The following is a 24,910-nucleotide window of genomic DNA, read 5'->3' as shown; positions in this document are numbered from 1 at the left end:
GCGACGTGCGTTGGGTTTTAAATGGCTCCTAACCTATATATTGCTAAATTTTAATTACAATTCTGCATTTAAAAAGGGAAAAGTGTATATAAAAATAAATATTTGACAAAACAGACTGTGTAATTTATTATATAAATATTTATACATATAAGATCACGATATTCGTAATTATCGTTATTTACATGTAAACGAAAGGTGAGAAATGAAATATATGCGGTGGGACATATTGACTTGTGTATTCTATATAATTTCTATATAAATATTTTACAACTATAGGTACTATTCTGAATTTTGAAATTTTGACTACAAATTCATAATCAGCAATTCTAAAAACCTTTAGTAAAACGTGAATTAGACGCAGATTATTTCTAGAAAAAAGTTAGACACGAAAGGGCTAAGTCACATTGCATAAGTTTTTATGTTATGACTACGAAAGAAATATTAGTATACAAAACTATTCAGAATTCTTATTTTTACTTTTCACTACGTGAAACGAGCTAACACGCGCACGGTAATCGTTACATACTACAAGAATTTACGAGAAAAGATTACAAAAAAAGTATCAAAACTTGCGACCAATTTTTCACGCGTCAAGAGAATACTTAGAAGGAAAGATCTCTTTCTCATTTCTTCGCGAGAAGTTCACGACATCGCGTTCTGAATTAACGTTCGCTCAAATATTTTCAGCTAAGAGTCCCGTCTTTTCGGGACTGACGACGATATGGTCCGCCGGCGGTGATGCTGCGCAAACAGTGTGACGCCTGGCGATTTGAAACCCGCATACGCCAAAAACTGTTCCCATTGGGCGACCTAACCAGATATACGCAAATCGTCTTCCACAGTTTCGATAAGGACGGCGACGGTTTCGTCAGCTTCAGCGATCTTCTGGATGCCACAGCATCGATCATGAACGGTATGGTCGATCAGCTCTCTTGGATATTTGGGTGAGCAGTAATCGCTGTTAGTAACGAATTGTCTGATTCCAGGTTCATTTTCGAGCGCAACCTAAAAGATTTTTATTTCGTGTCAGTTAAGAAGTTCGGTTTGATTTTCTGTAACTTCTTCGGGCACAGACCGACCACTTTGTACTTTTTTCTTCCTGTTTAATGATGGCTGTGCAGAGAAAATTTACATATATAATCATTTTTCCTCGGAATCATATCAAAGTTAAAAAGTGACATTTAAAAATGTTAATATTAGTCGCAATAGAAATTTTACTTGATTATTGGATATTTATTAAATATTTGATCACTAATACTTATTGAAGTCAATAATCTCGAAGATCATAACATAAATACAAACATAAATACTCTCTGGACCTACTTTTCATCAAATTCTACGATTTTGATGGAGACGGTTGTATCACGAAGCGAGAAATGTTCATAATATTCGCGATTTATGAGATGGTGCAGGACGCGCAGACCATCCAGCCCGCAGTTAACATCCAAGTGGACAAGTTCTTCAAGAAGACGGACATAGACAGAGGCGGAATAGTCACCAGGGAGGAATTCATAAGCGGTTGTAAAAATGTACGAGCAATTAGTTTGCATAGCGTCTCGCGATACGACATCGTTATTTTAGTGATAATGAATAGTAGAAACGTGTATACATTTTGAAATTTAATAAATATTTTATCTTCTTACAGGATACCATTATATACAACCAGTTGAGTTTATTTAATAAAATTTGGTGACCAAATGAAAACGTCCTTCAGAGATTAACAAGCAATTTATCCACACACGCGTAAAGTCATTAAAATATTTGTAAAAACTCACCCGATTTCTCCTCTTAAATAGTACATACATTCTCTATGTCATTTATCGTGAGAATTCCTGCGCAATGTTACAATCGCAATATCATCGTAAATGATCAGTCCATTTCATTAATATCACATACAAAGGGCTTTCAGAACAGTCTCTTTTGTGAAATGTAAAACACACAGGCGAGGAAGAACGCGAAGGCCAGTGCAAGTAATACTTTATCGGTGACTTCGCATTTATCATATTTTCCTAAGAGCTTTCCCGATTGCACTATCACTTGCTGTTGATGCTCCAGCTCGTTTCTCGTGTTATCAACTTTGTCAGAGGATGTTACTGAAACAAAACAGCAAAATCGGTAGAATCGTAATAATTATGATTAAACAGACAATATATAGTGAGGCGATAATAATAAATAATAATTTATCTAACAAAGAGAAATTACATGATGCAAAAGTAATTCTTGCGGTGGTAACGCTTTTTTTCAGGTGATTCCTAAGATTTGAAGGTCATCTTTGTTTTTTTTAATGGAATGCTGTTTCTGAATTTATTTTTCGATAACAGTTATTAGAAGAAATACAACAACCTATAATAAAGAATGATTCAAAATCAGTTATGATACAAAAAAACATTTTAATAAATTTTATTACATTAAAACATTTTATTTAAAAAATAATTTAGGAAAAAACGATAAAGGATTTAGATTTTTAAAGCTTAGTTTACTTAAAAAATAAAACTTTACTACTATAAGACAATTGTTTCAGTACCATGTATTTTCTGTTAAATATTTTTCTATTCTCATATCTCATATATTCAAGATATTCAAGATAAGATAATAGTTACTGCTTCATTCTGCATGATAGATATCTAATAAATTCCATATTTTTATGAAATGATTCAAAAATATAGTACGTACACAATATGTCCAATGTATCAGCACTTCTCTGAGTTGTCTTAGCTAGATGCCTTACGATGTTGAATAATTTGTCTGTGATTTGGCTAGAAGAATCTGTCAAACTTTGTTTGTCTCGTCGTTTACGAAGAGCATTTTGCCACTCCTCTGGCAGAGAGAGCAGATTTTCCCAAACTAATTTATCTATGACACAAGTACTAACGACATTAGCCTTGCGAAAGACCGCCAAGAACACATTTAATTGCTCCTTATAGCTCTCAACAATGGAAAACAACTGTCTTCTTCTTCTCATTTGGTTCGGTTTCAGCGACAAACGCTAATCGCTCCATGGAGGATTCTAACACTGCAATTTTGGTCCTACCTTCGGCATTGAGTTCGTCTAACGCTTTCTACAACCCAGTGCATTGTTATATCAGGTGTAATAAAAAGAAATCCATTATTTTTCCAATAGATGGCTTTAGTTATCTGTATCTCGCGTTGTATAAGTCCGATTACCTCGTATAGGCGGTAGCTCTATCAGGTCCAAATGGATGTGATTGAATCGGTTATCCGTTGCTTCGATATATTCAGGCCGTGGTTTGTTGTGTCTGCTGACTTTTGATCGCTGGCACGGTAAACACTCACGTGCCCAGCGAGAAACATCTTGGTTGATGCCTGGCCAGATGAATTTTTGTTTGATGCACTTCAGCGTTGAGCGAGCGCTCGGATGAGCCGGACCATGGATGACGTCGAATGCTTTGCGTCGAAGTGGTTGTGGTAGGTACGGTCGTACGATGCCCATCGAGACATCACACCAGATGTCTTCTTCTTCGATTCGAAGGTGGTTCAGCTCGAGCGACGTGGATCTTATGATGTCTGCGAGTTCTGGATCTGCTTCCTGCGTGTTTGCGATGATTTCTGCTGAGAGTGTGCTTGGCATCTCAATTGCGTTGATCCTGGAGAGCGTGTCTGCAACCACGTTGTTTTCGCCTTTCACATGGACTATGTCCGTGGTGAACTGCGAGATGTAGTCCAATTGTCTTAGCTGGCGTGGCGAACTCTTTTCTGCTTTTCTGCTGAAAGCGTATGTTAGCGGTCGGTGGTCTGTCCGTACCTGGAATACTCTTCCTTCAAGTATGTGTCTGAAGAACTTGACGGCACCGAACACAGCAAGAAGCTCTCGGTCATATGTAGAGTACTTCTGCTCGGTTGGAGAGAGTTTCCGTGAGAAGAATCCAAGTGGCTGCCAGTGTCCGTCTATCTGCTGTTCGAGTGACGCGCCTATAGCGGAGTCCGCAGCATCGGTTGTCAGTGTGAGAGGTGCATCTGGAGCGAGAAAGGCTGAGTGTGTGGCAGCTGTCAATGCATCCTTGCATTTCTGGAACGCAGCCTCTGTCTCCATTGTCCAGGGAATCTCTCGCTTGTCCCTCTTCTTCGCCTCCTTCAGGTGTTTGGTTAGCGGAGCTTGCTGTTGAGCGGCATTCGGCAATACTCGACGGTAATAGTTTACCATCCCCAAGAAGCGACGTAGATCTGCGATGGTCTTGGGTTTTGGAAACTGTTGAATGGCTGTTACCCTGTCGAGTGGTGGTTTAAGTCTGTGAGACAATGTAGCCGAGGTAACGCACAGAATCCTGTCCAAAGAAGGATTTGGTCGCATGGACTGGAAGGTTATTCTCTTGGAGCACTCTGAGAACGGTATCGAGATGTTGAAGATGTTCTTCATGGCTGTCTGAGAAGATGATGATATCATCTACGTAGCATGCAGCAAAGTTGATCCCGCGCAGTATATTGTCCATGTGCCGTTGGAACGTTTGCATGGCATTTCGAAGTCCAGGCGGCATGCCTAAGAATTCAAATAGGCCGAAAGGTGTCGTGACAGCGGTTTTGGGGACGTCCTCCGGTGCAACAGGAATTTGGTGATACGCTCGGATTAGGTCTAGCGTGGAAAAGACCTTTTTTCCGTGCAACTGTTGTAAGATGTCCTCTATTCGTGGAATCAGATATCTGTCTGGAACAGTTTGAGAATTTAGACGCCGGTAATCACCTGTTGTGCGCCAGCCACCTTGGTTTTTCTGCACCATGTATATCGGACTCGCCCATTGACTGCGTGAAGGTTGCACGACCCCAAGATGTAAGAGAAAGTCGAAGTCTGCCTTGGCGGCTGCCAATTTGTCACCTAGAAGTCGTCGTGGACGCTCGAACACTGGAGGTCCTGTGGTCTCTATATGATGCGTGATCCCGTCAAAGCGGATCGCTGAAGGAGTTGGCCTTGATGCGAAGACTGCTGCATGCGAGTCCAGTAGTGTGGCATATGGCTCTCGGTGTGGTGAGTTCGGAAGATTGTGCTGACTGGTTGCGGAGACACTAAAAATGGTTGTCTCACATACCTGACCCTGTGTAGCAAGGCTGGTTTTTGGATCCACAAGGCGTTGTCGAGAGAGATCGATGATTAGACCGTAGTGTGAGAGAAAATCAGCTCCGATGATCGCTGAGTTCACATCAGCAATGATGAACGACCATTTTAATGCGCGGCGAAGTCCGAGATCGAGGGTGAGCGGCTGCTGGCCAAATGTGCAGATGGCTGATGAATTGGCGGCGAATAGTTGTAGTTCGGTAGGAGTGAGCTTCCTGTGCACGCACTTCCGAGGAATCAGCGAAATGACGGATCCAGAGTCGACCAGGAACCTAATATTCGTGGTTCTGTCAAAAACGTGGAGTCTTTTCTCACTAGGCGCTGTTATGCTGTCGCCGATTGCCTGTGTCGACGGCAGCGACGTCAGTTTCCCGCGCCATTTGCATTGGTAGCTTGGAGTGTAAAGCTGCACGGCTGCTGGCATCGTCTCGCAGCAGCACCGAAGCGGCGGTGGTAATAGCACCACTGCCTGGTTAGTTGCTGAGTGTTACGAGAGCGCGACCTGGAACGTGTACGTTGACGCTGGGTGGGCTGTCTTTGGTGAACAACAGCAGGCAACAGGTGCTCGAGCAGAGTCGTCAGGTGTGCGACGGACTGTTGCATGGTGGTTACTGCTTCTCCTAACTGCTGAATGGTTTGGGTGTCGGCAGAGGCTGCAGCTCCCAGTCTACCTGGTGACGGTGAATGTGGTGCAGCAACTGCAAGAACTTGGGGTGTAGAAGAGCCTTCCATGAGCTCGTCTGCAACTGTTGAGAGGTCCTCTAAGCGGGTTGTCCGAAGGATCTTGAGGACTCGCTGTATCCCGGGTGGTAGAAGTGCTAGTCAGCGCACTCGCAGGATGTCCTGTGACACTCTGTCGCCTGCCAGTGTCCTCATGTGACGGAGGAGTTGTGAGGGCTTGCGGTTGCCAAGCTCTAAGTCTGTGAGTAAACGGTGGAGCTGCTTGTCTGCAGAATCTGCGAAACGTGCAAGTAACTGCGTTTTTAAGGTGACATACTTGTCAATGACAGGTGGTGATGCCAGGATGTCCGCTATCTCTTGAATTGCTTCAGAGTCGAGTGCACCGATGACAAGGTGATATTTGCCGTCATCAGAGCGGATACGATGTATTTGAAATAAAGATTCTATTTGCGCGAACCGTAGAGCAGGCTGCTGTTTCCAGAACGATGGAATCTAACACGCTGTGATAGATTCGATGACACTGTCGTTGAATGGAGGCCCCATGTCAATGAGCGGCTCCAATTTGGGATGCACTCCCGTGAGGTAGTTCGATGTGACTTGGCCTTGCCGGTGTGCCGGGTGGCTGCTCCGATCCCTTGGACGGAGGGGTGTGATGTAGCGACATGGTGTCTGTTCGGATTCACGGAATGAATACGATTGTACGCAGTTTTTTCTTCAGGCACTGATTGAAATGTGCGTGTGCGGCTGTCGCGATGCAAAACAGGCGCGAAAGAGTATGTAGCACTTGATCAAAAATTTTTACCGTTGTGGAACTGCACGTGTCACACTCACGATGACTGCATGCGCAGAGCAGAGTCTCAGCCAATCAGAGTCCGTCACGCATGCGCCGAAGGTTACCACGCGCACAGCACCGAGTCTTCGACCAATCAGAGTTTGTCACGCATGCGCCGATAGTCACTACGCGCACAGCACCGAGTCTTCGACCAATCAGAGTTTGTCACGCATGCGCCGATAGTCACTACGCGCACAGCACCGAGTCTTCGACCAATCACAGCTCGATTCTGACCTTTTTCGAGACGAAGCTGTCCGATGGCGGCGGGATCACCCGATGCGGACAAATGTTTCCAATTTTTAGGAAGTTTGAATTTTTCCCCGGTCCGGCCAAGGTGAGCCTCAGCCAGAAGGTCCGTTGGAATGGCACAATGTCTCTCTCTTTTTGTTACACTGCGAATCTTGTCCGGTTACCAATTTTAGGTGTCGGGGTCACCAATTTAGGTTTTTTGTGTCCTCTTGCTCTCTCGCCGATGCAAGTGGAGGGTAGGTTCCTAAATTAACCTAGGCGTGTTCTTCTTTGGTCCCTTTATTGCGCACGTGCCTGCCAGCTGCAGAGCACGTGAGTCACAGGTACAACTTATTCGTCTACAATACAGAAAATAGTTCTCTGCGCTCGCACGACATATGAGCCACAGCGGGACTCATATGTATATGTGTGTGTGTCGAACGGAGCCGATGCTCCTGCCTGCCCGCTCTCGCACAATCGCGACCGCGTGCAGAAATCGCGGTGTCACACACGACAAAGAAAGAAAGAATGACTAAGCTATGAACTAGCGATCGTATATCCGTGAGCTCTGTGTGCGCTTCCAACGGTTACTGCTCGTTGGTCTTTTTTCCCGCACGAGTGACACTTGCGCGCGCTCTATAGCGCCGCATGGAAAACGGATGCGTGCGCTTTTGGGGAGCTCAAAGTTCCCACAAATTTCGTACTAAAAAAACTTTTGTGACAGTTTTGTGATTAGTTGACTCAGTTTTGTTTGAGCGCGCGTCAAAGATGGACACTAGCAAAGAGAAAATACGCTATATTTTACAGTTTTTCTTCGATAAAGGTGAAAACGCAAGCCAGGCGGCTGAAAATGTGAATAGTGTTTATGGTCCTGATACTGTAACAGCCAATCACGCGCAATTTTGGTTTCGTCGATTCCGTTCCGGTAATTTCGATGTCAAAGATGCACCACGCACTGGAAGGCCAATTGTCGAAAATATCGATAAAATCATGGACATTGTCGAGTCCGACCGTCATGTAAGCACTGTTTCGATTGCCCAAGAGCTAAAGATTGCACAAAAAACCGTTTGGAACCATTTGAATAAGGCTGGATACAAAAAAAAGCTCGATGTATGGGTGCCACACGAGTTAACGAAAAAAAACCTCATGGACCGAATTTCCATCTGCGAATCGCTGCTGAATCGCAACAAAATCGACCCATTTCTGAAGCGATTGGTCACTGGTGATGAAAAGTGGATCACTTACGACAACGTCAAGCGAAAACGGTCGTGGTCGAATCGCGGTGAGCCGGCGGAAACGGTGGCCAAGCCAGGATTGACGGCCAGGAAGGTTTTGCTGTGTTTGGTGGGATTGGCAGGGAATTATCTACTATGAGCTGCTCCCCTACGGCAAAACTCTTAACTCGGAACTGTATTGTCAACAATTGGACCGTCTGAAGGAAGCAATCGCCCAGAAGCGACCAGCTTTGGTCAATAGGAGAGGAATTGTGTTCCATCAGGACAACGCCAGGCCACACACATCGATAGTGACTTGCCAGAAGCTCCGGGAGCTTGGTTGGGAGGTTCTTATGCATCCACCTTATAGTCCGGACCTGGCACCAAGTGATTACCATCTGTTCCTGTCCATGGCGAACAATTTTGCTGGTGAAAAATTCGCTTCAAGAGAGGCTTGTGAAAATCGACTGTCTCAATTTTTTGCCAATAGGGACGAGGGCTTTTATGAGAGAGGCATAATGAAATTACCTTCAAAATGGCAACAAGTTATCGAACAAAACGGCGCATATTTGACCTAAATCGGATCATTCTAACTATGGTAATTAAAGCCTTCAATTTCATGCAAAAATAATGGATTTCTTTTTACTACACCTGATATGTTGCTGACACTGCTCAGGTAGAACAGAAAATCACGATGACATCAAAATGACATCAAAATGATGAGAAAAACTCTTTTTCTCATCATGATTCGGTCATTTTCTTGTCATTTTGATGTCATGATTTTTTGTTCTACTTGGGTGACGACGAAGTTTTAATAACAATTATATAAGCAAATCCCTATTTGTATGCAAAAGATAATAAATATTATAAAAATCACAACATAAAGGAAATGAAATGGGAAGTGATTGGTAAAGCTTAGACCAAATAGCTAAAAGCTTATTACACCTATTGTAGACCCGGCCTAATGAAAACATATAATAAGCACAAATTAAATTAAGTAAGAAAGAGATATGTATTAGTATAGTATAAGGAGGTATTAAATATATGCTTGTACCTTCCATCATTTTTGCCAAGAGTTTCATTGTACTTAACACCAGTCCACCAGTCATCTTTAATCCTTTGCACTCCGCGCGGTTTCTTATCACTGCCTACTCTGGCAACTCCGGTAGCACTTTTGCAGTGGAGCGTCTGGAAAAGAGAAATTTTACTTTGAACGGGAAACATTACAAGTGCTTGTAATTTCAAAAAGCAACTAGAGGTATTGATGTTAATACTAGAATGTCTCCACAGCGGAGCCACCGGAGTTACGAAATAAATGATGGATGTCTTCACAGCGGAGCCAACGGAGCGCTAAGGGTTAAATTCAATTTTACCTATAGTTATAAAATATTTATATAGAATCAGGATACATGATTTCAACAAAGATGAATTTTATTGGTATAAGATTATTTTATAAATAATAATTTTCTGCTGACCAACATATAAAACTGTAGGTCTTCGCTTTCGTTGATTTGGAACAGATACCTCACAGCGATCTCCAATTTTACATAGACTGATTAAACGTCCTTCTACCTCCTCACGTTTTTCTCTTCTTTTTCTTTTTTTCTTCGTTTTTACTCTTTTTTCTCATATCTTCTTCATTATATTTTCCTACTTTGTTCTTCTCAAGAAATGCTTTGACAGTATCTACAATATAAAACATAATTATAGATATTTACCTTTTCACCCAAGTGTGGAAATGATACGTGAGATATCCTTTTAAAATACCACTTCTACTTTGCAGTCTTCAGAAAGAGATGGACGAGATGAATCATCAGTTGCAACGAATGCACAAGTTAATGTCCCACCGCATATATTTCTCGCCTTTCGTTTACATGTAAATAGCGATAATTACGAGTATCGTGATCTTATATGTATATATGTTTGTATAATAAATTATACAGTCTGTTTTTGTCAAATATTTATTTCTATATACACCTTTCTCTTTTTAAATGCAAAATTGCAATTAAAATTTATCAATATACAAGTTAGGAACCATTTAAAATCCAACACACGTCGCAACCATCTCGATCAGCTGATTGAGTGCAAGGCTTGCTGCGGATTTATTGCCAATTTGCTCTCGTGTCTTGTGCGCAAGTGTTGCTTAGTGTTTGGTGCCTATTTGGTGCTAAGTTATGCGTTGCAAAACTTGCGCGGTTTTTGCCGCAAATTTACTGCAAGATGCTCCGCATCAAGCCTTGTTGCACATTTGGTGGCAATTTGCCAGTAGAATTTGATAACATAAAGTTTGTTAGAAATTTGTTGCCTATTTGCCATCAACACTTGATGTCAACTCTCGCGCGGAATTTGTTCGCTCAGGTTTGGCTATCTGGGATATCTTTCTGCGACACTTACAAAAACCAGTACGGTAGAAGAGTATATATATATTCTTGAACGCGTGTAGAATGGCAAGTTTTCAATATCACTAACTAAAATCACTAGAATCTAGTAGTTTAGCCAACTTACATTTATCATATACAAAATATTATTATCTCAACACCCTCTTTTAATATTTTGTACAAAAATTAATAATTATACTCTGGTTATAATATTATTTGGTTGATATTAGTTGCACATACATGTATTTCTTATATCTAACAAGGGGAGGACGCATCGACCGGGAAACGGTTTGGAACGAAACTTACGGAGTTAATAGTACTTGATTACTAATAACTCATGGTAATAGCATACGATGCAATACCTCTTCGTTTTCGAGAAAAAACGGTCTAAAGAAAAGAGCCAACAAAGTGTACGAGTTAGTAAGAGAAATATTCAACGAAACGGCGTAGCATAGCAGCGAAGGTAACGAACTACCGAGCTGACGGCTGAGGTTCGATCCCTGTTGTATAGTTTTTTTTATTCTGTAAGCATAAAAATGAAACAGAAAACATTAATAAGTAATAAAACTGCGTTTCTTAAATATATTAGTGTTTGTTAAATATATTATTAATGATTTAAATTGCAAAAAGACCGTAAATCTTATCTATAAAATATATAGTGTATGAGAAAATTTTTATATAATAATTGCAATGGAAATAGGAATAAAAATATTGTTATGAAATATATAGGAATGCTATTATCCCTTTGCGGTCGATGCCGCCAGGTTGGCATTCATGATTGCCTGGCATGCGGCACGGCAAATGAGGCTAACGATAATGAAAGAAAACTATCCTCCCGATGCTAGATTTAAATGTTTAGATCAACTTACACATATCCATGTTTATCGATCTCTTCGAAATCGGCCGATCGCAAAGGGTTAAACTAATGAGATAATTTTTCGTAATCTTATATTGTGTATATAAAATATTTATTTCTGTTACAACTCTCTATATTGTGTAGAAGTCGTGTTGTGTTGAAGTTGTGTTGTGTCTTTATCTCTTCTGGCAATCCCCCTCTAGAAACTTCCTTTGTATCATTCTAAACGATCGTTAAGAATGACGAAATAATTCGAGCATCGGAACAGTCGTCAGTAGAGCAAGCAGCAGTGTGCGTTTACTAGTGATACAGAGCAATTCGGTGATCATATTTAAATTACATATATCATAACAATGTCAGAGAATCCTTCAACAAGCAAAATAGTTGATGTAGAATCGCTAAAAGAAAGATCTTTTGAAAATGAAAATTTTAAAGGTGAATTCACTAATGCTCTCATATATGCGAATTCTATTTACGAGAATAATGAATTATTATCGAAAAATCCTCCAGCGAAAATATAATATATTTTTACTCCTATTTCCATTGCAATTATTATATAAGAATTTTCTCATACACTATATATTTTATAGATAAGATTTACGGTTTTTTTGCAATTTAAATTATTAATAATATATTTAACAAACACTAATATATTTAAGAAACGCAGTTTTATTACTTATTAATGTTTTCTGTTTCATTTTTATACTTACAGAATAAAAAAAACCATACAGCAGGGATCGAACCTCAGCCGTCAGCTCGGTAGTTCGTTACCTTCGCTGCTGCGCTACGCCGCTTCGTTGAATACTTCTCTTACTAACTCGTACACTTTGTTGGCTCTTTTCTTTAGACCGTTTTTTCTCGAAAACGAAGAGGTATTGCGTCGTATGCTATTACCATGAGTTATTAGTAATCAAGTACTATTAACTCCGTAAGTTTCATTCCAAACCGTTTCTCGGTCGATGCGTCCTCCCCTTGTAAGTTCATAGATTATACCCTCTCTAAAACTCTAATCCTAAAGCTTTGTAGGCTTTACAAAATAACGTGTTTGACAAACTTTTCGTTAATACATCTGCTTGTTGTGTCTCGCTGCTAGTGTATTCAATTTTTATGGTATTACTCTTTACATTTTCGCAAACAAAGTTATATTTTAAATCTATATGCTTAACTCTACGATTATTTTCAGGATTTTTAATTAATGAAATGCATGCTTGATTATCCTCGAATATTAAAAGGTAAGTAATCATTACGTTCAAATCTAATAATTTTTTGAACCATAATCCATCTACAACTGAACTACATAATGCTATAAGCTCTGCCTCAGTTGTAGACAATGCAACGCATTTTTGTTTCCGAGTAACCCAAGATACAGTATTTCCATAAACTTTTATAACATATCCCGAAACTGATTTCCTATCATGCAAATCTTCTCCCCAGTCCGAATTCACATAACATATTAATGGATACTCTTTATCTTTTCGAACAAACTTTAAACTTAAATTCGCCGTTCCTTTTAAATAACTCAGTATCCTTTTTAAATAGTTCCATATTTCGTTTGGATATTTATCTTGATATCTAAAGAATCTGAAGAAGTTAACCGAAAAACTCAAATCTGGGCGTGACCCCAACATTAAATACATTAAACATCCTATTAGTTCTTTCACTGGCTTGTTTATCTTATCATTATTTTCATATTCATTCAGTTTTAATCTTGGTTCCATTGGTGTCAAGCATGGTTTACAGTTTTCAAAATTAAATTTCTTCAGCATTGCTAGGATATATCTTTTCTGATTTATTTTTAGGATACCTTTCTCTCTCTCGTAACTAATCTCCAATCCGAGAAAATTCTTAAGTTCTCCTTTATCTCTTATATCAAATTCGTGTGTTAGCTTAGCTTTGTAAATTTCAATATAATCTAAATTTGGTCCAGCTAATATTATGTCATCGACATATAATAGTAGATAAATTACTTCAGTTTTATGGACTTTCGAATACTGGCAATAATCATTGTTAGACTTTTTAAATCCTAAGCTTAGCAGAAAATAATTAATCTTAGTATTCCAACACTTAGATGATTGTTTCAATGCATAGAGTAACTTAATCAGTTTGAATACATATCCTTCTTTATGACTTATTCCCTTAGGCGGATGCACATAAATGTTTTCTTTTAAATCTCCATTTAAAAAGGCTGTTTTAACATCTAATTGCTTAAAAAAATATTTGAACTGATTTCCTATAGATAATAAGGTTCTTATAGTTGTCATTTTAGCGACAGGTGAATATAATTCGTCGTAATTAAAATTTTCCTTTTGAGCAAAACCCCTCACAACTAATCGTGCTTTATATTGATCTAACTGGTTCCTCTCGAAAGGTTTATAAGTATATACCCATTTAGTATCTAATATTTCTACATCCTTAGGCTTAACAACTAATTTCCATGTATTATTCTTATTTATAGATTCTATCTCTCTATTCATTGCTCTTTCCCATAGATCTCTATCTTTTCAGTCACTTAGATGATTATAATCTTTGGGAACTTATTCTACATAAGATAATGCATCAAAAGCCATATACATTTCATAATCATCAAATCCTTTTGGTACTTTTCTTTCTCTCTTGCTCCTAACATTTACCTGTTCTATTGACTCAAATTGCAAATTTTCGTTTACCGATTTTTCCTTACTTTGGCAACTGTCTTCCTTTACTGCAAACATATCTTTAGTTCCAGTCTCTTTAGTTACAGTTTCACAGTCCTCTATACTTATCAATGTTTGATTCCTTCTGTAATAGAACATATTTTCGTTAAATACGACGTTTCTAGATATTTGAATATTTCCTTTCTCAACGTTCCATAATCTATATCCATTTTTTGTATATCCCATCATTAAACATGTTTCAGATTTTTTATCAAACTTATCTCTAAATTGCTCTGGTATATATGTGAATAAACAACTGAACCAAAAACTCTTAAATTTTTAACATTTGGTTTTTCTTGATACCACAATTCTGCAGGAGTAACTGTATCTAGGTTTACACTTGGACTACGATTTAAGATATACGCAGCTGTCAGAATAGCCTCATTCCAAAACTGCTTAGGAGCATTTGAATCGCTTATCATGGATCTTGCTTTTTCAACTAGACTTCGATTAGAACGCTCAGCTTTGCCGTTCAATTGAGGTGTATATGGTATTGTATAATCAATGATCGTTCCATTGCATCTCTGCAATAATTCTTGAACAATACTCTCTCCTGTTATCACATCTTAAAGTAGATATTTTTTTATTGAATTTAGTTTGTATCATTTGTGCATATTCTTTAAAACAGTTAAAAACTTCGCTCTTATTTTTAATTATATAAACGTAAATCAAATTCGAGTAATCATCTATAAATGTTACGAAGTATTTCTTGTCATCATATGAAGCTGGACTTATTGGCCCACAAATGTCTGAATGAACGATCTCTAGTATATTACTGCTTCTTCTTCTTGATTTAAAAGATAATCGTATGATTTTCCCACTTATGCAAGACTCACAGAACTCTACTTTATTCAAATTTAGTTTGACAAAACCATCGACCATTTCGCAATCTTTCAGTTTCTTTAAATTTATGTAACTTATATGCCCATATCTTTTATGCCATAACTTTGTTTTCTCATCTTCTAATTCAATATTTAAATATTCACTTCGCAGTACTTTGAAGGATATTTCATACAAGTTATTTCTAAATCCTACCCCTATTAAATTTTTATTACTGAATAACTGCACTTTGCCCTTTTCAAATATTATTTCCACGTCATACATTTCAAGTTTCCTGACTGATAATAGGTTTCTTCTTAAATTCGGAACATATAATGCATTTTTAATTGTGCACTTAATTGTTTTACCGTTGACAAAACTAACAACATTAATGTTTCCTATACCAATCGCTTCAATGTAAATCTCATCTTTTGCAATTGCTATTTTAATCGGATTCTTTAACATCATCAAGTTATCAAAATAATTCTTTTCATTTATTAAGTGATCAGTACATCCTGAATCAATAAAGAATACAATAATATCATTACCTATTTCCTTGACAAACTTATCTCTATCGCTCATGAAGCAGATGTTTTCATTCTCAACTTTGTCAGCTCCAACGTAATCTCCTCTTCTCGCGTCCTGATTTTGACCATAGTGCGAATGTGCTTGATACGGTCTACCTCTCTGACTTAAGTCGGGATCCAAAATTTTCGTTGCCTCGATTTCCTCCGTTTCTACTCGTATCTCGTTGATATGTGCCACCTCGACCTGTAGCACCTCTATTTCCATCTTTGTGGTATGTCCCATTTCGATTTCCAGGGTGATTTGATTGTCCCTGGATTAGTTTCTTACAATTTCTCTTGAAATGTCCGTGTTCGCCACAATTATAACATACCAGTGATTTACTTGACATGAATGCGGTTGGCTTGACAGTTTCATCTTGGTTTTCATTGATTTTCCTTTTCTCAGCTTCTGCCCTCAATCTCGATTTTACAGAGTCCAGATTTATGCTCTCGGGTGGAAAGTTTTCTAAGATCGTCACTACTATCTCATATGATTTTGGTAAAGCCAACAGTAATGTACATATCGTGTCTTGCTCTTTTATTTTAGCACCCGATGTCTTTAGTTGACATAAAACATGATCAAACCTCAAAAGAAAGTCTTTTAATTTCTCATTTTCTTCCATTTTCATTGACATTAGTTTTCTCCGAAGAAATAGCTGTCTAAATAAGCCTCTCTTTTAATATACGTCTCTCAGACTTCTCCACATATTATAGGCCGTCTCCTTATTTCGAACGATATCTATTTGTGCATCCTCAATACATTGCACGATTATCAACTTATACTTATTATCTCTCCTCTTTGCATCCTCTCTTCCCTTCACATCTGCATAGTCCTCTTCTCTATATTGTAAGATACAGACGAGGGATGACAGCACCAGTCTATTCCGGGGGAGCCACAGGAGAAAGGCCGGTCCTAAGAGATCAGATTCGACGGATGGAGAAAAGGATAAAAGGAGACGCACGGAGAAAGACGGAGCTTTTTGCCAATTAACGTCGAGACGAATAATAGAAAGAGTCGAGTCGAAGAAAAAGTCGTAGAGCGTTAAGCTTTGTAAAGAGATATATTTGATATAAATTGCGGTGTCGGATACTATTGTATTATTGTTCATTTAAAATATATATACTTATATTCTTGTTCATAATAAGAAGAGTTCACATTAATCGTTCGGAATCTTAACATCCTGAACATCCTTCTTTTTACAAACTAAGGAGGAGGATCAAGAAGGAGAGAGATTGAAAGAGAAAAGAATAGAGAAATAGACGATCTCTCTATTTAAATCTTACAATATTGTCGTTGTATCATATCTTCCACACTATGTTCGATCAATATTGTTTCAACTCTAAATTTCCAAGCTTCATAATTATTGCCATTAAGCGGATCAATACTGTAGTGGTTGTATTTCGTGTTCTGGGCCATTGTTTTGTTATAAACTCACACTCCGTCGTTGTATTTAACCTCGAAATCAGTTATCCAAAATTTCTCATTAATCCTACCATCTGGGCCCATAACCTGTTGTTAATTATAATTCCGTGATGAATGACCAGTGTCCTTTTGGAGAATAACTACTTCTTCTTAACGTATAGAATATATTTATTATATCTTTCTGCGACACTTACAAAAACCACTACGGTAGGAGAGTATATATATATATTCTTAAACGCGCGTAGAATGGCAAGTTTTCAATATCACTAACTAAAATCACTAGAATCTAGTAGTCTAGCCAACTTACATTTATCATGTACAAAATATTACTATCTCAACAATTTGCTATCTTAGATGAAGTGCCAACACCTGCTAAAGACTTTTTTTTATCATATTTGAAAAACATGAATAGAAATAAATATAAAAGAGAATATACGTTACAAGATAATATATTTACACTGTCACTTTATAAAAAAAGTCCTAAAGCTTACAAATATATGGTACAAATATTTTATTTGCCCAGTAAAGAAACATTAAGAAAAATATTACAAAATATTATGTTGAAACCAAGAATTTACGATATAATTTTCAATGAAATAAAAGCTCGTGTAGAATCGTTCACAGATGAAAAATACAAATATTGCGTATTACTTTTCGACGAAATAAAATTAAATGCTGCATTATTGTATAACACAGCTGCAGATTTTGTTGAAGGTTTTATTGATGATGGCGATGAGAGAAAACTTGAAATAGCAGATCATGTGTTAGTCTGGATGTTAAAAGGAATTTATGGTAGCAAACCATGGAAACAACCAATTGTCTTTTCATTTTGTAGAGGTTCTACACCATCGAATAATTGTAAACACGTTTAAAAAAATTGTAATCAAAGCACATGACGCAGGATTAAAAATTGTCGCTTCAATATGTGATCAAGGTAGTAGTAACATAAAAGCTATATAACAACTAGTACTGGATTCAAAACGAGAGGCTTTTTCTAATGATGTATTTTTAGAGCACGATGTAATAATTATAAGAAATCATGAAACTATTCCATTATATGACCCATACCATTTATTAAAATGTATACGCAATAATTTATTAACTAAGAATTTACGGTACAAATTAAAATATTGCAAAGAACGAATAGCAAAATGGTCACACGTGGAAGATTGCAAGTAGAATAGCTTAATCACGAAAACATCAAGATGACGTTAAAATGATGTATTTTACGTCATAATATGGTCAGCGTCAGGAATCAGTTTGAAATGACTAACTTGTGATATGCTGTTTTACGATACTCGCGATATATGTAACAATATATTCTTACAGATTGCATGATCAGTCATAATTTTCTGTAATTCTAATAGAATATTTGAGGTATATATTCAAGTAGAATAAAAAATCATATAAAAGTCTAAATGACTACATTTTGACGTCATTTTGACTTTCATATGTACACTTTCAAAACTTATAGCGTTTTCGATTAGACTATAAATTTAATCGCTTTAGGAGTAATTCAACCTGTTTCAGTTGAAAAGTTTATTAACAAGAATCAGATATATGATTGATATTTGGAAGAAAAGAGAAGTATATATTCTGTTCCACGAGAGATGAGAACGGCAAACTGGTATAGTGCAAACTATGTAGGGAGTGCAGTGATAAAGAACAGACCACGAAACGCAGCCATCTTTTACTTATTTGTTCCCGCCATTAGTGTACCATATATGCGTCACGTCTCGTACTCTTTCGTATATTTCATTTTGTGCGTGGTTTCTGCAAAATCTTTGTTTAAAATATTATTGATCTTTAACATCATAGTATATGTTATTGTACATTGTGAAAATTCAATATGACTGATAGACCGGTAAGTATAGTTAATTGTTTGCGAATGTGATATGTTAGATAGGTTATATGTGTGATTGATATTTTGTACCTCATTGAAACATCTAAGTTTTTTACTAATATGACTCTTTACAAGTATAATCCTTTATTAAAGCTATATTAAACGTTAGTGTGATTGGTTAATTATTTAATTATTGTTATTTGATTATTAAATTATTTAATTATTTATTACCTTTAAAATATGCAATGCTGTCAGTTAAATCTTCTTTTGTAATATCACACTTTGCCAATGCTTGGATATATTCTTTCAAAAACAAATCCACACTTGACCCTTCCATTTTTATTATATAAAATCAATTTAACACAAAGGATGCTCGCAGACTTGCTTACTGATCGACACACGTGAGAACAGTGAGGGAAATCCAACGGACTTTAGGGTCACGGTCCTAACGGTTGTTGCCTGTGCGCATGTGCCACAGACAAATACTAGAAACTTCTTAAAAAGTCCGTTATATGATGCAATTCGAATTCAATCATTAACTCATTATTTATTATGTGCTTCGCGATATGTAAAAATGATTGAATTCGCTTGGTACGCGTCAAAATTAGCAGATAAACGTGACATATTTTATAATGTTAATCAATTGTGTTTTCCACCGGATGTACATAAGAAAAAATGTATCTGCAATACGCAGTTTTCGTTTATAAAATGTTCATGGTGTGCGATCCGATTTATGCTTCGAATGTTTCTATATAAATTATCACCCGCAACATTGTACAGTGATGTCGGAATTTTATAATGAATAAAGACACAGTACAATAAAAACACAAAATTTATTGATATTTTTCATTATGTATACGTTCTCTTACTATAACGAATAATAAATAAATAAATTTACAATTAATTCATAAACAATCATTTATTCTAAAAAAAACAAAAAAAAATTGTCACTACGGGGAATTGAACTCTGCTCGCACGGACGCAAAATAGTAGCCGCACGCCTAACCTGCACAGCCAGCGCGCTTCATGCAAAATTATGGCTATCCATTGTACTTACCGTACAGCTGAAAAATACATCATTTTACAATAAATTTTCTCCGAAACTAAAGCCCATACACCCAAAAGCTCTGACACGGTTTATACTCTCGACCTCCCCTTTCGAATGCACTATAGCTCATTCAAAAGTAGAGTTAGCAGTTCGTGGCATCTCCTTGTAAGTGCATGAAATTTCGAAATTTGGACGGCCGCCATTTTTAATGGGGGGGTCGTAGCGACTTAAAATTTTAAGGGTGTGTTTGTTATGAAAAGACCTTTCAAATGAGCCCCCACTCGATCCTTAGTCCAATTTAAAATTTTCAATCCCCCTTTTACCCCCGCGTACCAGGAGGTGGGAATGATCGGTATCCATGTCATAGGGTAGCTTTTTTGAAAAATCAAAATACCTGTTTTATCGTTTTTTGATATTTTCATTTTACAAAAATTATTTAAGGGTTTCCACACTTTTGACAAACCCTGTATACAAAGAGCAAAAAATAGCAAAATTGAAGGAACCCAGAAAACTAAAGCCGAAGTCAAAAATATTACATTGCGATGACATTAGTGACGATGAAATGTACACATTCCATGCATTATTGATTATTATGGGAATAATAAAGAAGCCAACCATTTCTATGCACTGGTCTCGTGAGAGCATCATCGAGACACCAATTTTTTCCAAGAGCATGAGTCTTGTGAGGTTCGAAAATATTCTATCGATGTTGCATTTCACGAGTGACGAAACTGACTCAGCGGATAAAATTGCAAAAATTCGCCCTATAACGGAGCATTATTTAGAATGTTTCCAATCTATTTACAGACCAGGCTCGAATATTTCTATAAATGAGTCCCTTATGCAGTGGCAGGGCCACCTGAATTTCAAACAATTCAACCGTAATAAGAGAATACGATTCGTCATCAAACTTTATGAAGTTTGTGATTCAAAAAACGGACACGTTTACAATTCCAAAATTTATATTGGAAAAGACACAAATACTCAAGAAAAACAATCCCCTTTAGGAGTCTCGGGAAAAGTTGTTCTTGATTTATTTGGAGATTAGGTGAACAGGGCTTTATATTATCGTTCTTTATACGTACGCGTGTGTGCGCGTGTGGACGCGTGCGTGCGCGTGCGTGCGCGTGTGCGCATGTGTGTGCGTGTGCGCGCGCGTGTGTGCGTGTGTGTGTGTGTGTGTGTGTGTGTGTGCGTATGTGTGTGCATGCGTGTGGCATTGTTCTTATGTATAATTCCTTTTTTTGTTTCTACGCTATTAATCAAGGCTAATTAGGAGAGTCAGGTCTTTCAAATATGAACACAACTTTTTTATTAATTACAATAAAATGTTTTTTTCGTGTAAATCTATTTCGCATAAATATTTCGTATGGTATGGGAAAGAAATGGCCAGACAGTGATTATTTGGTGTGAGAGAAACCCGAGAGCCGTTAGAACCGTTACAAGTGGAAAGGAACCCTCTTCCCTTTCCCCTTCTCGCAGCGGAATTCTCATGTTTTGTGACGTGCTCGCTTCATTCTCTGGGCAGTCTTCATAACGTGAACAGTGAAAAACTCGTGTTAAAAATGGAAACCACGTTTGTAGATGAAGCAACGATTAGCTATGTGCAAAATCTAGCAAAATGAGATATTACGAAAGAAGAGTTGACGGACGCAATAGAATATCTTCGAGATAAATATATTGAATGTGTGAGCAATGGAAAGATATATTTGTACGTATTGTTATTGGCCTTGTATATAATATCAATTATATTGAATTCATATTTGCAGATGTCCTGATACAATTTCTGTCCAGTCTTGTTGACAGTCGCGAGGTATTTTACGTCAATCAAATATGTTTTCCACCAACTATACATAGTCAAAAGTGTATTTGTGCAAAAAATTATGCGTTCATTACGTGCAGTTGGTGCAAAAAACTATTATGTTTTACATGCTTTCATACGGCATTCCATCCGCAGAGTTGCGACAGCATGACCACATTTTATAATACGTAACTTTCACTTGTGTGCCTTATATTTGTCTTATATGTGTGTGTGTATGTGTTTTGTTATGGACAAACACATTTTATTGTAATTAATAAAAAAGTTGTGTTCATATTTGAAAGACCTAACTCTCCTAATTAGCCTTGATTAATAGCGTAGAAACAAAAAAAGGAATTATACATAAGAACAATATAAAAATATTTATTACATGTCTTTACATACGAAAAAAAAAAACGAACCAGTCGTCGGCGGGACTCGAACGCCGTCGTCGGCGCAAAAGTGTTCGCGGCGCGGGAGCCTTTGTCTGCTCAGCCACGCCGGCTTCGTGAAAGAGTGTCGTAACTTGCGCGCTATGTGGGGCACGGCTCCGCGAGCCAAACTTTAACTGCAAATTACTCGTAAACAAAGACGCATTCACGCATATTATGTTAGGGCATTTATATACGGCATCATAGCTATGACTCGTGTTGAAATCGATGAAACAGGTTGCGTCATCTCCTTGTAAACAAGTGTGAATGTGTTGTATGTATAGTCGTGATAGGTTGCAAAACAGACGATTGAAAACTGTCATCTCTCTTTAATGATTCAAAACATTTTACTCCGTGTTTTAAAATAAATTTTACCCAGTGTGTTAAAGTAAATGCTGAAAGTGGCTGCCATTTACTTCCTGACAATATGCCAATCTTTGATAGAATGCAGAAATTGCTCTACGATTCGTCTCAAAAGGTATCAAATCTATTTCATCCCTTATTCGCTGTATCAATTCTTGGATGCTTTCAGGTTTTGTTTTGTAATCTTACTCTTCAGGTGTCCCCATAGATAATAATCAAGAGGAGTTAGATCTGGTGACCGAGGTGGCCAATCCTCTCCTACCTCATTTCTGTTCCTTCTTCCTATCCATCGTAATGGAAAAGTCTCATTTAAAATTTGACGTGGCTCTAAACCAAAATGAGCAGGAGCTCCATCATGCTGAAACCATATTTCTTCGAAATTATTTTTTGGTAAAATACTTCGTATGGCTGGAATTATTTGATCTACAAGTAATCTGTCATACCTTTGAGCGTTCAGATTTTCTTAAAAAAAAAACGGTCCTATTAAGTAGCCATCTATTATTTCACATCATACATTTATTTTTTGTGAGTATTGTGTGTGAGTTTCCCGCACCCAATTCGGATTCTCATCTGACCAGAAACGAAAATTTTGTTTATTAACTTCTCCCGTTAACGTGAAAGTTGCCTCGTCTGTAAAAACAATTTGATAAGGGAACATGGGCCGGATATCTATTAATGCCATCATTCTTTCACAGAAACCTATGCGACGCTCCACATCTCCGTATTGCAATTCTTGAACATATTATAATTTGTATGGGTGGAACTTGTTTTTCTTTAAAATTCTCCAAACGGACTTGGGAGCAATATCGTGAGTTTGAACGGCTCTGTTAATAGTAGAATTGGGACCTTCAATAAATGTCTGCAAAACATCAAGTTGTTTTTCTTCGTTAATGGCAGGTCTCCCTGATTTAGGGCGATTGTTTACGCTACCAGTTTCTCTGAAATGTTTCATTGTTTTTAAGACAGTGGACTTATTAATTCGACGATTCGGATACGTCTCATTAAATAATTGAGTGACAGCAGCGTACAACCGCTCGTTATCACCCCATCCACGTATCATGAGGATAGTGATTCTTTCACGTTCCGACAATTCGCCAGCCATTTTTAAAACGTTTAATTTTTAATCTGCCTAAAATCTGTGAGAACTGATTTTAAGTAGTCGTGAGAACAACTGATTTTAACTAGCCGTGAGAACAATTGATTATAAGTAGCAGTGAGAACAACTGATTTTAAGTAGCCGTGAGAACAACTGATTTTATGTAGCCGTGAGAACAACTGATTTTAAGTAGCAGTGAGAACAACTGATTTTAAGTAGCCGGTTGATGCTGGATAACACTAAGTACATGAAATTTCGAAATTTGAACGGCCGCCATTTTTAATGGGGGGAGGGTCGTAGCTACTTAAAATTTTAAGGGTGTGTTTGTTATGAAAAGACCTTTCAAATGAGCCTCCATTTGACCCTTAGTCCAATTTAAAATTTTCAACCCCCCTTTTACCCTCGCATACCAGAGAGTGGGGAATGATCGGTATCCGTGTCATAGAGTAGCTTTTTGAAAAATCAAAATACGTGTTTTACCATTTTTTGATATTTTCATTTTTACAAAAATTATATAAGGGTTTCCACACTTTTGACAAACCCTGTATATTACATTCAGCGCAAATTAATTCAATCATATCACCCGTTACAAATTTACCTAAAACATCCATACAACTGCTTTCATCGTCTAAGCCAGAACCTGGTTGCAGACCAGCCTTATCATCAGAAAACAGATGGATTTTTGGAATAAAAGTTTCCCCTTCTACCCACATGAGGTTTTTATAAATGAATTCCACTTATCAGACAATGACACATCGTCGAATTACTTCAATGATATCATCAGTTTCTATTTCTTGATGAAAATTTTGTACATTTTCTCCGAACTCATCTTCGCCATCATCCACAAACCATTCATCATCAGTATTACTATAATCAATAAAATGAAATGAACTATTTTCCGAAGGAGATGGAGATCTGGCTCTTACTCAAGTATCTACTTGGGGCTATTTTCGGTGTGGAAAACATTATTGAATGTAGTTAAGAAGGACGTTGATTTTATATATAGATACAGTGGCGTGCAAAAGTTTCGAGCCATAATGTCTTTTTAAGATGCATGACAATATATTGATTTGCTCTAAAAATTAATTATATAAAATAGTTGACATAACATTCTTACAAATAATAGTACAGTTACAAAATTTTGAAATTACATAGTTTCTAATTATTTAGTCATATAATATTTACATGTGTTCAAAAGTACTGAGCCATATTCTTGTTATGACTTTATGAACCCGGTTTATTTACGTTTCTTATGAAACTCCTTCGTAAATATTTGCTTTAACTAAGTTTCAGTCTATTGTCTATCGCAATGCCGAAACATACAAGCCTTTAGTTGCGCAAAGCCGTGATTAATCTTTCTCAACAAAGAAAGGTTTCTCACGAAATTGCTAATCGCTTATTAATCGGTAAAAGTACTGTAAATAGGATTATTGCTAAATGTAAGTTGACGAACTCTCTAGCTGATAAACCACGAAACGATAGACCTCGCAAAACTATAAAGCGCGTCGATAAAATGATTAAAAGGAAGTCGATAGTAGATGTTAGAAAAACTGCCATGGATATTTCTTGAGAACTA

General features: G+C 37.4%; 3 protein-coding genes across 5 annotated transcripts in view; 1 reads left to right on the top strand and 2 right to left on the bottom strand.

The window, feature by feature from the left end:
• Positions 1-738: 738 nt before the first annotated feature.
• LOC112589040 (Kv channel-interacting protein 2-like) lies at positions 739-1,769 on the top strand. Its single transcript, XM_025300794.1, has 3 exons — positions 739-944; positions 1,295-1,529; positions 1,646-1,769. The coding sequence occupies exons 1-3, from the start codon at positions 739-741 to the stop codon at positions 1,691-1,693; spliced, it is 489 nt and encodes a 162-aa protein (XP_025156579.1). The 3' UTR covers positions 1,694-1,769.
• A 136-nt stretch (positions 1,770-1,905) lies between these two features.
• On the bottom strand, positions 1,906-2,962 carry LOC112589038 (uncharacterized). The gene is made up of 2 exons (XM_025300791.1): positions 2,674-2,962; positions 1,906-2,093 (listed from the first exon to the last, which is right to left on the bottom strand). Exons 1-2 carry the CDS (start codon positions 2,960-2,962, stop codon positions 1,906-1,908), a joined length of 477 nt encoding a protein of 158 aa, XP_025156576.1.
• LOC105182149 (synergin gamma) overlaps positions 2,052-24,910 on the bottom strand; it is a 52,242-nt gene continuing 29,383 nt past the window's right edge. Inside the window, exons 7-10 of one of the 3 annotated variants that reach the window (XR_003113211.1) lie at positions 9,496-9,706; positions 9,295-9,370; positions 9,075-9,208; positions 2,052-2,093 (exon numbers count right to left, since the gene is read on the bottom strand). The gene's annotated coding sequence lies outside the window, so the exon portion shown is untranslated. The remainder of the gene's footprint in view (positions 2,094-9,074; positions 9,209-9,294; positions 9,371-9,495; positions 9,707-24,910) is intronic. The other 2 variants (XR_003113213.1, XR_003113212.1) reach the window with 2 other exon arrangements.

Source organism: Harpegnathos saltator, unplaced genomic scaffold (assembly GCF_003227715.2).
Source record: "Harpegnathos saltator strain DR-91 unplaced genomic scaffold, Hsal_v8.6 scaffold110, whole genome shotgun sequence".
Classification (NCBI taxonomy): domain Eukaryota; kingdom Metazoa; phylum Arthropoda; class Insecta; order Hymenoptera; family Formicidae; genus Harpegnathos; species Harpegnathos saltator.
This window is presented reverse-complemented; position numbering and strand designations above follow the sequence as displayed.